The sequence below is a fragment of the Thunnus thynnus genome, chromosome 19 (genome assembly GCF_963924715.1).
Source record: "Thunnus thynnus chromosome 19, fThuThy2.1, whole genome shotgun sequence".
Taxonomy (NCBI): Eukaryota; Metazoa; Chordata; class Actinopteri; order Scombriformes; family Scombridae; genus Thunnus; species Thunnus thynnus.
In genome coordinates this window covers 7,121,635-7,137,475 of record NC_089535.1, presented here as the reverse complement: position 1 = coordinate 7,137,475, position 15,841 = coordinate 7,121,635, and the positions used below count along the sequence as shown (strand labels likewise).

The window sequence follows — 15,841 nt, the reverse complement described above, 5'->3', positions numbered from 1 at the left end:
AGCTTCATATTAGCTTCAGATAAACTTTTAAATACATGTTTACACAGAGGGAGGACTGTGGATTTTGTCCTCCATCACTTACATTATGAAAGGATCTTCTAATGGTCAGTATGAACAGGAAGGAATGATTACAGCAAGAAAAACTATTTCAATGTTCATTTGAGAACATGACTATTGTTTTAAGACAAGAAGAAGAGCTTGCACACATTTTTATCAAACTGTTTTTAATTGCATTGAAGGTTACAGAGCATCAGATTTATTTCCTATCAAAATAAGTAAATCACAACTTAAATATGAATTCAACAGTATTAGTGGCCTCCAAATGCGAAATCTTGACAGATGGTTCTCTTGGTTGCACAATCAACATATGAAAAAAAATGTATGGAGTTCATTATGTATCATTTTATAAATTATTTTTTATCCATAACTCAGTCAACTAATTTAAAATACAACGCCACTGAATTATCTTTTATCCCATTACTTGAGGGGATGTGAGTGGCCTGATGCCTTCTGATTATGTGCCCTTGACATGTTACTGAATCAGTGGATCCATTCACACAATTTTACAATTAATTCTCATATTTATACAGCTGTTTGGTCCCAATAACACATGTATATCCATTCATACTAATCAAACTCAATAGCTACTTTTCTCTTGGAACCCAAAATGTGGGAACGCAGAAACGTAATCACACGTACAACAGTGCCAAATTGGGACAGCTACGCTAAAAACGGCTAATTGTTTGATTCTTTGGTGTGATGTTACCAGGTTCGTTTCTCACAGCCACTTGGATTACATTCAGTGTGGTTTTACGTGTATTTTAGAGAATGATTTTCAAGCTGAGGGATCGCAGAAGTTCGTGACAGCTGACGAGGCTCGGGGGATGGAGATGAGGTGTATACGAGGAAGGGGGTTCACAAGTCTATGATCGTTTTTTTCTGCTCTCGAAATTTCTGAAGTTGGCCGGTCTAATCTTCATCTCTGCAAATTCGATTGAATGTTCGTGGCCTTTCCAGTGGAACCAGTTGATCCCCTGTGGAAGAATAGAATACACATTACGGGGGAAAAGGCTGTAATAGTGAGACATTCAACACATCAGAGTAACGTTTCTCTGGAGGAGAAAGGAGTAATCTGATATTAAATGAAATATGTGCACAATGTACGTACCTTACTGTGACTGTCGTCACCATATTTCCCCATGAGGTTGACACGATGACAGTTTTTATACCAAAAGGCACCTTTGTAGGACAAGGCGCAGTTGGTGACAGCAATATCATTATCATTGTCATAGGTGGAGAATGGCCGACCCTGGTGGTAAGTCATGGAGTCACCTGGTGGAGATGAATTGATTAGAAAAACTGAGAAATGGGCTGATTATTGACTCAGTGCATCTCAATTAAAGACAGTCCTATTAGAGTAACTAAAACTGACCATATGGGCTTTTCTTACAAGAATAGTTTGACATTTTCGGAAAAAAAGTTCTACATTCTTGCCAAGAGTTAGATGAGAAGATTGACTCTGATGTCTATGCATGAATTATGAAGCTACAGCCAGGAGCTTTTCTTAGATAAAAGACTGGAAACAGGTGGAAACAGCTAACAAAATCCAACTACCGGCACCTCTAACACCAATTAACATGTTATAACTGGTTTGTTTAATCTATCTGTCCTGGAGTCTCCACTGGTTGCCCAGCAACCTCACAGTGATGTCAAGACTCCAGGAAGTGACTGCGCTCGGCCAAGAAATAGTTTGGCACATAAACCCCCATAAACGTCACTTCACATTTATTTATAGAACACATTTAAAAAACAACAGATGTTGACCAAAGTGCTTAACAGAGAAATGTGAAGTAATTAAATAGATCAGTAACTGCAACAGACAAAATTTCAACAATGTCATCATTATATTCAAAATTAACAAACTCAAAGGCGTCATTAGCTTGGATTTTAAAGTGCAGACAGATGGTGAAGATCTGACAGTTATACAAGTGTGGTTATATAGTTATATAAGTGTGTTAGTGAGCTTTAGAGATGTTGCTAGACAGACTTTTTACATTTAGGACAGAACTAGTCCAACTGTTTCCACCTGTTTCCAGTCATTATGCTAAGCTAAGCTACCCGGCTGCTGTCTGTAGCTTCATATTTAGCACACAGACATGAGTGGTATCAATCTACTTACTTAACTCTCATCAAGAAAGTCAAAGTGGCAAACTTTTCCTTTTAAAGTGATGCCTACCTGCTGTTCCACTGTATGCTCCTATGGAGATTTTATAGCGTGTTCTTGGCTCTGCAATCGTGAACTTGTCATACTGAGCAAAGGCTGATTCCCCGCCGTCCCTCATGTCCACTCGCACTTCATAATGGCCAGAAGCAGTGATCTTATGGAGGTTGGAGAGACCTATAGACCAGGATTAATATGTGTTACTTGGGAGGTGACTGATAGAGGGAGAGAAAAAGTCAAAGTGAACGAGGCTCGTGGATGAGTGATCTTACCCAGCCAGAACTCATCATTCATGTTACCGAAGCCAGCGGTGTAGTTCTTCCAGTTCCTAAAGAAATCCAGCTTTCCATTCTGGCGTCTCAGGAGAACCTGAGGAGTACTGGCTTTCATGAGTGTTTCATGTCACAACACCTTCACAATTATCATAACATGCAACACGGAGGTCATTATGGTGCTGTCTATCATTAGAAAAACAAGCATTACATAATGTGCATGATAATATCCTGTCTAATGTGATTTATGGTTTTAAAACTGTTTTTAATTGGATTCCAGCAGGTTGATTTCCTCACCATCCATCCTCCGCTGTCTGTTGTCATGTCACAGTAAACCTGGATTGGTTGACTCTCCTCTCCACCCACATAGATGGTGTACAGACCAGAAGTCGTCTCTCCGTTCAGTAAAATCTGAGCACAGTCCTTGGGGTATCTGTACAGCTGTCCAACTAAACGCACACATTAAAAAGATATCATCTTAGAGACCATCATCTTTGAGACACATTTACTTTATCTTCATCTCTGTTATATTAAAAAAAAAATGCATGAGACGGCATACAGTATCGTGTCAGAGTTAGGACCTCGGAAAGTAGCTTTTAAAAAAGGAAAGGGAAAAAGAAAGGGAAAAAAATGAACGGTTTTCCCATCGAGAGCAGCTCAGACAGAATGAAAAACAAGCACAGGTGATCTGACTGGAATATCAGATTAACTGAAAGGAATTTACGTAAGAAGAAGTGCATCTGGACTGTTGCGTAACCTAAATCACCAGATCCTTTACTGCTGTGAAAGAACCAGTAAATCTAACTACATTACGTTGGCTGAAGGTGTGTGTAGGTGTGATCGTCCTTACTGGTAGTGAAGATGGTGGTAATGTGACGACTCCTCTGGGTTCCAGCGATGGCCTGCAGTTTGACGCTGTACTCTGTAGAACCAGTTAGCTGAACCATGCTATAAGAGGAGGCTGTCGGGCTTAGAACCACCTCCTGAAACCACACACACACACACATAAATACAAAACATTAAAAACATTAACCATGAAATGTTCAAACTCTTGAACTACTGCTAACCATTTTCCAAGAAATACCATTCATTTTTATAGCTGCTGGTTTAGTCAATTTATGTTGACCAAAGTGCTTTACAGAGACTGAGAATTACAATTACATCAAACAAAAACAGACATAATTATGAGGATTCAAAAGTGGAAAAAGGTGGAACAACATCAAAACCACCTTTTTCAACTTTTAAACTGATGTATTTTTGAGGTTGAGCACCCAGCTGGAACGCACACATGCTGCCCTTTTTTCGATAATTGTGAGGATCAAGGAGAAAATTAATAAAATAAAAATTAAATAGTTAAAATTTGGATAAAATCCCAAAAGTACAACAGTATTGCACAGAGAACAAATTAAGAATAGTGAAAAAAAAGAATAAATAGATAAAAACAGAGTGTCTTTGTGATGATAAAAGTCTGAAGAAAACAGATGGGTCTTACATTCAAGTCAATACACTCTGGTGTGAAAAACAACTGGAAGAGGCTTGAAGCATGCCTGAGATTAGTAACCCATCACATGATTATTTTAATATCCATTAATAATTTGTTTTTTGTCTGATATAAATTATCAGTTAACAGTTTATGCCCAAAAGTGCTGTATTCTGTCAGAAAATCAAACCTAGAAGATAAATTATAACAACAAATGGACCATATGCAAGAAAAATAATGTTAACTTAGTAGTTTTTTCCTTTTTTAAATGACTTCCAGGGCCTTGGATGTTTCCTTGAATGCACCATTGAGTACGTTTCAAATCGATTTTCCTTCCACGTTGTTGTAAACTGAAAGCAGCAGTGACTGCCTAGAAGTTAGGAAGTCAATCCAAAGTTTTTTTAGTATGATTTGGAAAATGGTTTTCAGTAATGTTGAGTTTACACAATCTGTTAAACCACGCAAAACCACCACTGCTTTGTCTGAGCTGTGAAACTTCACAACGTCCAATAATTGAACTGATGAGTGGATGTACGCACCCTGATTGTACCATCAGCAGAGGAGAAGGTGAGCGTGTAACCAGTGACAGCAGCCTGCGGAGGTTTCCATGTGAGAGTCGCACTGTCAGTTTGAATGTTAGTAGCTGTCAGATCACGAGGAGGGTCCACATCTGGAAATACAGCACCACACTCATTAAATGTTGTGTAACTAGAATAACATTTAGCTTTGAGTCATTTTCTTGACAGGTAGTCTTTCTAGACCTACCGGTGGTGAATTCAGTAACAGCAGAAGCACTCTTCTGAGCTTCTTTCATCGCATGCACTCCGACTGTGTAATGAGTTCCTGGAACCAGGGAGCCCATCTCAAACTCCACCGTGTTCCCAGAAACATGCTCCACCACTGAGGACACTGTAAGGCAGGGCACACACACACATCGATTGATCAAATCACACAATCACAGTAAAGCAACGTTTTAAGTCATACAAACCTCATTAGTTTATTAAATAAGCAATGCAACCAGTAGAAATATCACTTCTACAGATTGACTAATTTTAACTATATATATCCTTTATTTAACCAGGTAAAAGTCTCATTGAGATTAACTAAACACAAACAATACAGCCAAACAAATACAAATCTGACACACTACAAACGAGTGAACACAATATCCAGTTAATACGCAATACAAGGACAAAAATCCAGTTATGATACATAAACACTTTGCTACTTTTCTAAAACAATTTTAGTGAACACTTAGGAGCAATCACATTGACCTATAGTACTATTTTCTCTTAAAAATTCTGCTTTTGTTAAGTGGTTATGGAGATAAACATTACCTTAAATAGTAAAAATAACAGAACAGAAAAAACAGACTCACCTGTATCAGCACTGTAAGTAATCACGTAGCCATCAACAGTGGCTACAGAGGGTTGCCACAGCAACAGAGCAGAGATGTCGGTGACATTAACTGCAGTCAGACCCTGAGGTCTGTCCAAAGCTGGAGGGCACAAACATGAACAGTCTCAAGAGAAATGTCTTCAATTTAATATGAACTGACTCCATTGTCACTCAGAGTCAGGAAGAGTGACACTGAAGTTATGAGTGATGGACAAGAAGGGAAGAGAGCCAACCTGTGGTTACAGTGTCTGTGCTGGGATCACTTTCCTCCAGACCCTTCACAGCGCTGACAGTCACCTGATACAACTTGCCAGGGATCATATTGGGCAGCAAAGCCTCTAACACGTCGCCATCCACAGTCACCATCATTGGGGTTCCTGTGGGGGAGAGAAAAGAAAATAACAACACCACAAACTGAACATCTAACTTCATTAACAACACTTCATGCATTGTTGTATTTGAAGTCTCCAGTAATAATATATGCAGAATTTTCTACACACCCCATATTGGCATACATTAGTTGACAAGACTTTGTGTTAGCATGCTAACATGCTGATGTTTAGCCAGTAAAATGTTTACCATGTTAACCATCTTATTTTAGCATGTCAGCATGCTAATATTGGCTAATTAGCAATAAACACACGGTAACACCAAGACTGATGGGAACGTCATTGGTTTTGCAGATATTTGGTCATAAACCAAAGTATAAATTTTGGCCTGATGATCGCACTAGAGGAAAAGTTAGTTAGAGGATCACTAAAGTAATAATTCATCTTGAGATGGACATGAATGTCTGTACATAGTGCTACAGCAATCCACCTAATCATTGTTGAGACATTTCACTAAAAACAAAAAAGGTCAACGTCATGGTGGTCAGCTTAGAGTTTCTCTTAAGAGCACAGCTAAAATTTGTTAAACTAAACAATAATTTAAATATCTACAAAGTTACAAACTAAACTCTGTAACTAAAATCAAATCTAAATCCATCTTGGAAATAAATAATAATGTAACTCTGATTGACCTCTTACCTCCTTCGAACGGCACATAGGTGATGCGGTAGTTATCCACTGTAGAGCTCGACAGGGACCAGTGAACTATGGCTGAGGATTCAGTCACTTCAGAGAAGTGCAGTCCTCTTGGAGTTGACAGGCCTAGCAAAGTGCAAATGGATATGCGCAGACATGAAAGCAGAAAAAAAAGGTGAATCAAAGTGAAGAAAATATGTCCAAAGACCTCCGGAATGACCATTTTCCTTAACAGACAGACATGGAGTTAAGCCTTAAACCAGAGGAATAAAGATGATTAGTGGGACTGTAGGTCCAGTTCTCTGACAGCAGACGTCACACCCAAAACTTAAAAGGTTTAGTAGTTAGTATAAAACTAAACACTTTGCAGTGTTGTTCATATACCTGTCTGAGCAACCCCAGTAATAGGTTGGGAGCGTCGGTCCAATGTGACACCATAAAGCTCGATTTCATACTCAGTGCCACCCATGAGTCCAGTTAAAACCTTGGTTCGCTCATCACCGCGGACGCTGTACTCCCGAGGATGGGCTAATCTTTTGCTGTCTCTTATTTTGATCACAAATCTGTCAAACATGTCTTCATCAGACGTCCACGACAGACGGAAACTGTCAGCTGTGATGTCCGAGACAAAAAGATGCTCCACCTCCGGCTCAGCCTCTGGTTAGAAAGGAAACATAACGTTGCAGTAGGTTTTGTTGTTTTCCCAGAAATATTCACCAACTTCTGAGAGACGACCACAGGCATCAGTTTGGAAGTCAGCAAATCAGGCAAGAAGGTTTCCAGGTGGCAGACAGGGTGAAGGCCTTTTTGTCCACCACCTCTGACCAACCATGCTCCGTTAGTGTAAATCAGTCGGGTAGTTGAGTGAATTAAAAAGACAAGATGCTTTTTGTAGATGTTTATTTATGTCAGTTAACAGGTTGACATTCCTTAAAAGGCTCTAACGGATCTGTTCGGTTGGTTGAGACGAGGTCCCCATGCGTCCGTCAAGGCGATGCATTCAGTGCATTCAAAGATAATGAAACAAAAGAGATTAGAAGTTAAATCAACTGACATTTCATGCTCAGAATGTCTGTTGATTTATCAGTGTTTTCCCACTTCTGATTTTGTTTTATTCGGTTGTTTGTATCCGTCCGCTGGAGCTTTTTTAGCCTCATTTATGAACCAACAAGGAAAGGAAAGCAGCATGGTAAAAGTCAGTTTAAAAGATATCTATAGACATGATACGATAATCATATTATGTCCACCGACATCTGCATATCGCCAATCAGAAATCTGAAGGAAAACACACTTTAAAATATGAAAACAAACATATATGCTTGCTCATATTTTGGATCTAAGAAGAAACAGATGGGAGCTCCACATTCCTCTTCCCCCCAGTGATGAAGCTGCATACCAAGACAATAGACTGGATGCTTAAAACAAAGGAAAAGTGAGATCATTCTGGAAAAAAGTTATGTTATAAATTGAGGTTAGGGTTAGGTTACAGTACAGACCTGAGGTCTCACCATCAAAACATGGCATTAACCAAAATATATTAACGCTAAAGCTAAACTTGTTAAAGCTATAAAGCATAAATATCGAGTAAGTGTCTCATTTATAGGCCTGCCAGGTTGTGATGGTGAAACTTCAGCGTTGGATCATAAAGTTTAATGATCACATATATACACAGTAGTTGCAACAAAATGAGGAATTGCCCTTTTTAGTAAGACGAGGGGCCTTGTAAGTGTACTGTAAGTGGTACCTGTCACAGCCACTGTAGTCAGAGGCCGAGAGAGAAGCCCTGACTCTGACACCCCGGTCAGCCTGACCTCATAGCCTATGCCGGTGATGAGGCCCCAGATGTCCAGGTGACTTTCGTTTCCTGCCACAGTGAACTCCTGAGGCTCCAGCAGCCAGCCGGAGTCTGTCACCACTATGTGAAAGTGTCTGAAGCCACCGCTAGAGGGGGCTAATTCCTCCGGCTGCTGCAGTTGCTGCTGTTGCTTCACCTCCCACGACACACGGAAGCCGTAGGGGGTTATGTTGGAAATGGTCAAGTTTTCCACTTTAGGCAAAGGAGCTAGAGGGGAGTGAGTTTGATTTTTTTTTTTTTTTTTTATCCAGAGAAGGAACAGATGTGGGAGGGGGAACAATATTCCATTAGGAGGATAATGTGTGCAATGGTTGCAAAAGCAAATCATGAAAACTCCTCTCTTCCTGTGAGGTATGGGTTTTAAAGAGGCAAGAAGAAATCATCAGATATCAGCTTAAAAATGGGAACTTCTAATCTGAATATCTCCAAAAATTTAAAGGCAAAACATTAAGGGCAAATTTGGCACACATCATATTGCTTCATGTGCTTCCATCACACAGACAGTACGGTAAAAGGGTATTTGGAAACTTGGATTTGGTTTTGGTGTTTGGAGCTAGAAACGGGGTACAAAATAAAGGTGTTGAGAAGAAACTGGAAACCATCACATTGTGATAGGCTGAGACTTCTGGGAAATACACACAGAAGTTTTCCTATCTCCTAAAACTGTAACATCCTGTAGAAAAATATTATTCACAATCAATTTCAAGTGCCTTCAGCACTTTCTGAATAAAACTCAACACAACCAGTATCTAGAGACCATTACTGGTACTGCATCTGAAGGAATAGTTTCACATTTTAAGAAAAAACGCAAGAAATAGTCCGGCACATAACCACCTGTAAAACCACAGACTGTCATTTCTAAACAAAAAAGATGTAACATGTTTAATATTGAGCTTTAGACGCGCTGGCAGGTGGATTTTGTTACCTTTGGCCAGAGCCAGGCTAGCTGTTTATGCTAAGGTAAGCTAACTGGACACGGGCTTTACCTTCAAATTTAACCAACAGATGGGTAAGTGGTATCAATCTTCTCATCTAGGTCTCACCAAGAAAGCAGATAAGTGCAATTCCCCAAATGTCAAACTATTCCTTTAACGCACTTCTGCACCGGCTTTAGCTTTTAGTCCTCATTGCCACCGTATTTCCATGGATGCACGTCAGGTGGAATTTAAGTGGGAATTTTGTTTTTAAAATCAAAGTATAAACAAGGTCAGCTCATCATCATGAGATTAAGTTGCTTTCCAATTCATAATAGGTTAATAAATAGTGTTTGCTTGAATAACATCCTTGCCTTGAGTCTCATTAACTTAAACAGACAGCTAGCCAGATCTTGCTGCTTCAACGCCTTATTGAAACATTTTCAGAGTTGGCAAATCAAAACAGTTTTATGCACCAAAAACTGCTACCAGTTTGTGACTGTTGAATTACAAAAATGATGAATGATACATGTCAAATTTGCTCTTAATGAATTCCAGGCCTGAGACTTAACTGTTTCCATTTCCAACTGCAAGTGATAAGAGTTTAAGATATGAGTAAAATACGTAGTACCTGTGACGGCGTGGGCTAACACAGAGGGAGTTTGGCGCCCATGAGAAATACCATACAGTTCAATATCATAGCCTGTGGCATCCATCAGGTTAGAGATCGTAAAGTTACGGACTTCACCCGGCAGTCTGAACTCCAGCGTATCAGACTGCTGCTCAGGGTCGCTGACCCGGACAACAAAGCCATCAAAATGGCCCGACACTGTGCTCCAGGACAAGCTGAGGTTATGTGGGCTCACAGATGAAGCAGCTATGGGCCCCAACTGTGGGACATCCTCTGAATAAGAAAAAGAACACGGCTTTTCAGTTATGTTGTGCTGGGAACTGGTACTGTAAGTCACAATGTTGGTGGTTGGTACATGCAGTGTCAAGAAATGCATGTAATGTGATACCTGTTGTAGCTACAGCAAATAGCGGCTGTGTGTTCTGGCCACCAACGCTGGCGTACAGCTTTATGTTGTAGCTTGTGCTCGCTTTGAGCCCGGCCATGACTGTGGAGCGCACGTCTCCTGGCAGAGCGCGCCCCATTGCCTGCGAGGGCAAAGCAGACTCTCTGACTTCTACTATAAAGATATCAAAAGTGTTCTCTCCTGTCCGCCACGACAGAGAGAATCTGTCTGAGGTAATGTTAGAAACAACTAGCCTGGACAGATCAGGCTCTTTAGCTACAGGGGAGAGAAAAATATAGTATACATTCATTTATTGAAATAGAAAGCATGTATATGTCTGTTTTGAAAAAACCTGTGTATGCTTACAGGCCCAAGTCAACTATGAAGTGCAGATAATAAATGAATAATATTTAAAAGTTAAAAATAGATGACGCTAGAGGACGCTAGTAAGACTAATGATAAATACACATAAAATCAAAATACCTGTTGATGCAACAATACTGACAGCGCTTGTTCTGGATCCCTTGTATGTCCCATAGAGGTAGGCTATATAGTCAGTGCTGGGCCTGAGCCCTGTGACGTCATGGGACATTGCATTGTGGGATAAGTTAAATTCCTTTGGCTCCATCAGCCAATCAGAATCAATAATCTCCAGGATAAAACCATCAAACTCTCCTTCAGTGTCGTTCCAGAAGATTGAAAAGCTCTCTGACGTTAAGTTTGAGACATATAGTTTGCCAACCAATGGCTGATTCACTAAAGAAAGAAACCATTATTAGATTTTTTATCAAAACCATTTAGCAGGACACATATATCTAACAGATGTAAGTAATATATGATTGGTAGCTGCTTGGTTTGATGTAGCGTATAGAAGTATGTGTAGAGTTACTGGACACTCACCACCACCAACTTGCAATTTCTGATTTGTTGTCTGAGTAATAAAAGATTACGTACATGCACATGGAGAATCCTCCACCAAAATCAACTTAACAGCTTGAATTTTAAACCAACTGTGCCTATTGCTTTTCTTAAAGGGGACATATCATGCGCATTTCCAGGTCTCTATATTCTGGGGCTCCACTGGAATAACTTTGTATGATTTACATTTCAAGAAAACTCCTTATTTATCTTATACTGGCCCTTTACGCAGCCCCTCAGTTCAGCCTCTGTCTGAAACAGGCCGTTTTAGTTCCTGTCTCTTTAAGGCTCCCTCCAAATGAGCCCACTCTGTTCTGATTGGTCAGCTTCCAGTAGTATTGAATGTATAATTAACGGAGTACTGAAGCTATAAAAAAACAGATTTACAATCACATTTTCAACCCAAGGCTGCACAGATGAAACAACAAGGAAGAAAATCAACTGGTTCTCAATCTGTGGCTGTTACAGCAAGAGACACATGGAATGACCTTACCAACAAAGATTACAAAATGATCGGCCATTTGTGGACATGTGCGAAAGACGCGGCGGTAAAGGTAATTTTGCAAACAAAGCAGTCAGAGCAGTCTGAAACCCTGCCTTTTGTCTTACAGGGAGCATTTTTACATATGCTGTCACTAACCTCAAGTTTTTGAACTTTCATCATGTTTAACGTAACAGAAACAGAAAGTCACAAAAAGCACGATATGTCCCCTTTAACAAAAAATATTAAGATGGACAAACATATAACGCCAAGGGGAATGACACATAAGCCTTCAGGGTAAATAGCTGAAGAAGACTGGCCTGCAGGTTTTACATGAATGAAGTGTTGATTTAAATGTGAAAATGTGGCTGAGGAAGAGAGATAACAGTCTCTTTCAGACATATAGCGTGCATTTGATCTGTTAATATTGCAGACAGAATAAATTCTGCAGAATATTGCACCAGAACAAATCAAAGCGGAATAAGAATGCCAAAGAGGAAGTTCACCTTGCAAAAACATGTTCTTACATGCATTGAGAAATACAGTCAGTTGCATGCAAACATGCAGCAGACAATTTAGGCATCATTCAGATGTAAAACAGTGGTGGCGTTATAGTTAACCTCAGATTAAATTACTAGCATTTTACCTTGATAAGGACAAGATGATTTAATCATTTGCCACCTAGCAGTTAAAAAGGAAATGAGGATATTTACTGCGACATTCTGTGACAAACTTTATCAGAATCGACAAAGCTAAACTATCTCTGTGTCATTCACACATACTGCGAGCGCTTACACATCCATGGGCAGATGATCCTTCAAGGTTAATCAATTGCACACTGAATGAGTGTTGATGGGATGAAATGAGATGGTCACGCTGTCACTGTGTGACGGGCGGGGGAGGGAGGATGAAAGTTATTGGTTTGCTTTTGCGATCATTGCAGCACATCAGCGTCAAACCTCACCACGATGCAGGGGATGGTAGAGGGAGGGGCTTCATGCATTTTGGTAACTGGGATGGAGGGAGCAGTTGGGGGTAAGGGTGAACATTTGCTTGGGCGTTTGCTTGGCTCACTGACGAGGCACAGGAGCCCATCACCCTGCGCTCTCTCAGCTAGACAGAAACAGTGGCTGGAGGGTAAAGGAGTGGTAGATGGGATGTTGGTTAAGATGAAGCAATACAGTACACTGTGGCCACCGAGTGTTGGACAGTGATGGAAAACAGAAATGAGGTTATTATGTGGTTCTCGTTTCATGCAGCGAGGTGTCGGCGCACCACTGTGAGTGGGACAACAAAGGGTCTAGTATGTGTCTGTGTATGCTGCAGATACCGACTGAAATAGAAAAGAAGTAAAAAAAAACAAGGGAAGAAAGACAGGAAAAGAGTTATACGACAGAACGCTGCCAGTAGCAGGTACCTGTGATGGCTTCAGTGTACAGGGGCTCAAGGAAGGAGCCCTGATACATCCCATACAGGCCAACCATGTAGCTGGTGTTGGGATTCAGCCCGGAGATGCCCAGGCTCAAAGCGTCTCCGGAAAGAGAGAGGTTCTGGCTCTCTGCGATATTCTCCAAGTTTGTTACCTCAATGACAAAGCTGTCAAATTCCCCACCCATGGGGATCCAGGACGCAGTGAAGCCGTCCCATGTATTGTCAGAGATGGTGAGGTTCACCACCATGGGCTTCAGCTCCTCTGGTAGATAGACAGATCAGAGTGGGGTCAACTGAATGGCAAGATGGATTACAAAAATTACTCTCACATAACTTTTCAAGGTACATTACTCATTTCAAAAAGTATGATGGAGTATTTCGGCCAAGGTTAGGGGGAAAAAAAAGATTTTGAGATTAAAGTTCAAATATTACACAGGATATAGTCAAACATTTACAAGAAAAAAGACAGAAGAAAAGAGAAAAGTTGTAATATTTTAAGAATTAGGTTGCAAATCTACTAAAAAAAAGTTGTAACACTTCAGGAACAAAGTCAGATTTTATAATATTCTTATTATAGTAAACAGGTGAGAGCAGTCTGTCAGCTTTTACATGTCAAATAAGCGATATGGATGATCTAATAGGTTTCAACAACAGGCATCTTGTTATCATAGACTTTAAGATGCTAAAATGAAATTAAACCTGTGAATCACATGACTAAATGTGTTTTGAAGCAGAGGCTGGAGCACAGTGAAGACTTAGTTTCCTCCAAACAGCTCAGCAAAAGTTCATGTCATCAGAAAATGATTAAAGTTAAGACACAGCGAACGTTTAGGGTAGAGGATGTATCTATGCTGCACTGTATCGGAGCTGGGGAAGTTAACAAGACTTATATATTTCCAAAAACAACCACTAAGTCTTCATCCTTGAGGACTTTTCTCTTATAAACTGAAACAAAAAGTGGACAAATGCTTCCCTTTGCTTTTCAATGGGATCCATCCTAGACTGTGAGAGACTGAATCCCAGGTGCATAGCAGACAGGGCCTTGTGGAGCTGGAATGATTGGTCAATTAACTATTTTAATAATGATACTTTGATAATTAATTATTTAAGTCACTTTTCAAGTAAAAATGGCAAATATTTTTGGGTTCCAGCTTCTCCAATGGGAAGATTTGCTGCTTTTCCTTGTCTTGCACTGTAGTAAACTGAGAACTTGAGCGTTTTGGAAAATGTCTTTTGCAAGTTAAACTAGTAAAAAACTGTTGTTATGACAATGTTATGACTTAACTCTCAAAATACTTGTAAATACATAGTTATTCTTGTAAAGTTGTGATTATGATTATAAATATTATTTTAATCTTGAAATAACTGACTTTTTTTTTTATAAATAAAGGACTTTTTAAAAAATATTATTTTCTCATAAAATTATTAAAATGATATCTCAAAATATTATTTAGTATAGTTTATTCTCTAAATATTCAGACTTTTCAAAAAAAAATCCCAACTAAATTCTCAGAATATTAACTTTTTCTCACAATATTCCAACTTTAATATCAAAATCTCAGATTTTTTTGTGGCCCAAATACTCCATCATAAATAAGAGTCAGAGGTTAAGCAAAGGGAAATATGGGATGAAGGAAAAATATTATAAAATAAAACATCATCCATCTGTGGATAAAAATGTACAATGCAGCCAGCCTGAAATATCTAGAGCATAAAAAATAAATGGATGTGATGAAGACAGGTTGTGATGAATGCCTACAAAAAGAAATATTTGCTCCATGTACCTGTAGTAGCAAAACCTCTGAGAGGTAAAGATCTCTCTCCTTCCACCAGCCCTTGTATTATAATATCATAGCGTGTCGAGGGGGACAAGCCCTCTATTTCAGCCTTCCTCATACTTCCTGGTACGGTGGTCACATGAGCTTGTATCAAAGCTGACGGAGCACTGAGCTCCACCAAAAAGCTATCAAACACCTCATCAGGCGCCGACCAAACCAGGCTTACGCTACTGGCGGTAACATTTGTGACTGTGAGGTCTCCCAATACATCCAGGGTTGAGCTTTCAGGCTCAGCCCCAGAGCTCGTCACATCAGTATCAGTAGAGGAAGGAGCCTCTGTGCTTAGAGGACGGAGGGGTTCTGGGGTTTGAACTGCTCCAATATCCGAAGCAGACTGTGGGGTTGTTGGGGCATCTTTGATGCTCAGCGAAAGTACATCTGGAGAGGTAGGCTTGGTTGCTACAGTGAATAAAAGCAAGTTTAAGAATGCATTTGTTACTGCCTCTGCTGATGACTGAAAAAGAACCTGTAAAGAAAAAACTGGGTTAAATAAAGAAACTGGGAAAATACGAGATAGAATTCAAATTAAACAACAATTCTGCTTATCCTGATACCTTATTCCCGTGAAGGTTTCATCATTGTCTCTTGTCTTTAAACTGGATTCATAATCTTTGTTTTGTCTTATATCATCAAGCATCAGAGACTTACTGACCATCTATGCGGAAAAGCAAAGGAATTAATGACACTTGTGTCGGTGCCATTAATCTTTGAAGGTTCTGAGTAGCCCACCAGAGTGGAAGTACACAGTTTTCTTCAAAATGGATGAAGCCATGCACAGCCATTTTCTTCCTTCTGTCCTACAAAACGTCTGTTGAGTCATTTGTCTGACATGCGACTGACGTATGCTGTCATTTTCTCCAACTGCTAGAGAATCATTTAACTGTGATGAATGGGATTGAAAACGATGAATGATGAGGATGGAATTAGTGGCTCAGGCTTTCAGAGAGCAAAATGGTTGCATTTAAAAATTCAAACGCAGGAAGAAATCGAGA

At 39.8% G+C, this 15,841-nt stretch overlaps 1 protein-coding gene across 6 annotated transcripts in view; it reads right to left on the bottom strand.

Annotated features, from left to right (window-relative positions):
- Positions 1–207: 207 nt before the first annotated feature.
- Positions 208–15,841, bottom strand: part of LOC137171302 (tenascin-like) — a 33,896-nt gene continuing 18,262 nt past the window's right edge. For 2 of the 6 annotated variants that reach the window (XM_067575238.1, XM_067575239.1), the window contains 17 exons: positions 12,998–13,273; positions 10,665–10,937; positions 10,185–10,457; positions 9,797–10,069; positions 8,141–8,458; positions 6,781–7,053; positions 6,400–6,522; positions 5,605–5,748; positions 5,352–5,471; positions 4,739–4,882; positions 4,513–4,643; positions 3,344–3,476; positions 2,791–2,942; positions 2,494–2,590; positions 2,237–2,398; positions 1,169–1,332; positions 208–1,034 (listed from right to left, as the gene is read on the bottom strand). In XM_067575238.1, the coding sequence (XP_067431339.1) occupies positions 924–1,034; positions 1,169–1,332; positions 2,237–2,398; positions 2,494–2,590; positions 2,791–2,942; positions 3,344–3,476; positions 4,513–4,643; positions 4,739–4,882; positions 5,352–5,471; positions 5,605–5,748; positions 6,400–6,522; positions 6,781–7,053; positions 8,141–8,458; positions 9,797–10,069; positions 10,185–10,457; positions 10,665–10,937; positions 12,998–13,273 (3,167 nt within the window). In that variant the 3' untranslated portion in view covers positions 208–923. Of the gene's footprint in view, positions 1,035–1,168; positions 1,333–2,236; positions 2,399–2,493; positions 2,591–2,790; positions 2,943–3,343; positions 3,477–4,512; positions 4,644–4,738; positions 4,883–5,351; positions 5,472–5,604; positions 5,749–6,399; positions 6,523–6,780; positions 7,054–8,140; positions 8,459–9,796; positions 10,070–10,184; positions 10,458–10,664; positions 10,938–12,997; positions 13,274–14,795; positions 15,249–15,841 lie in introns of all 6 variants that reach the window. The other 4 variants (XM_067575236.1, XM_067575240.1, XM_067575241.1 and 1 more) reach the window with 4 other exon arrangements.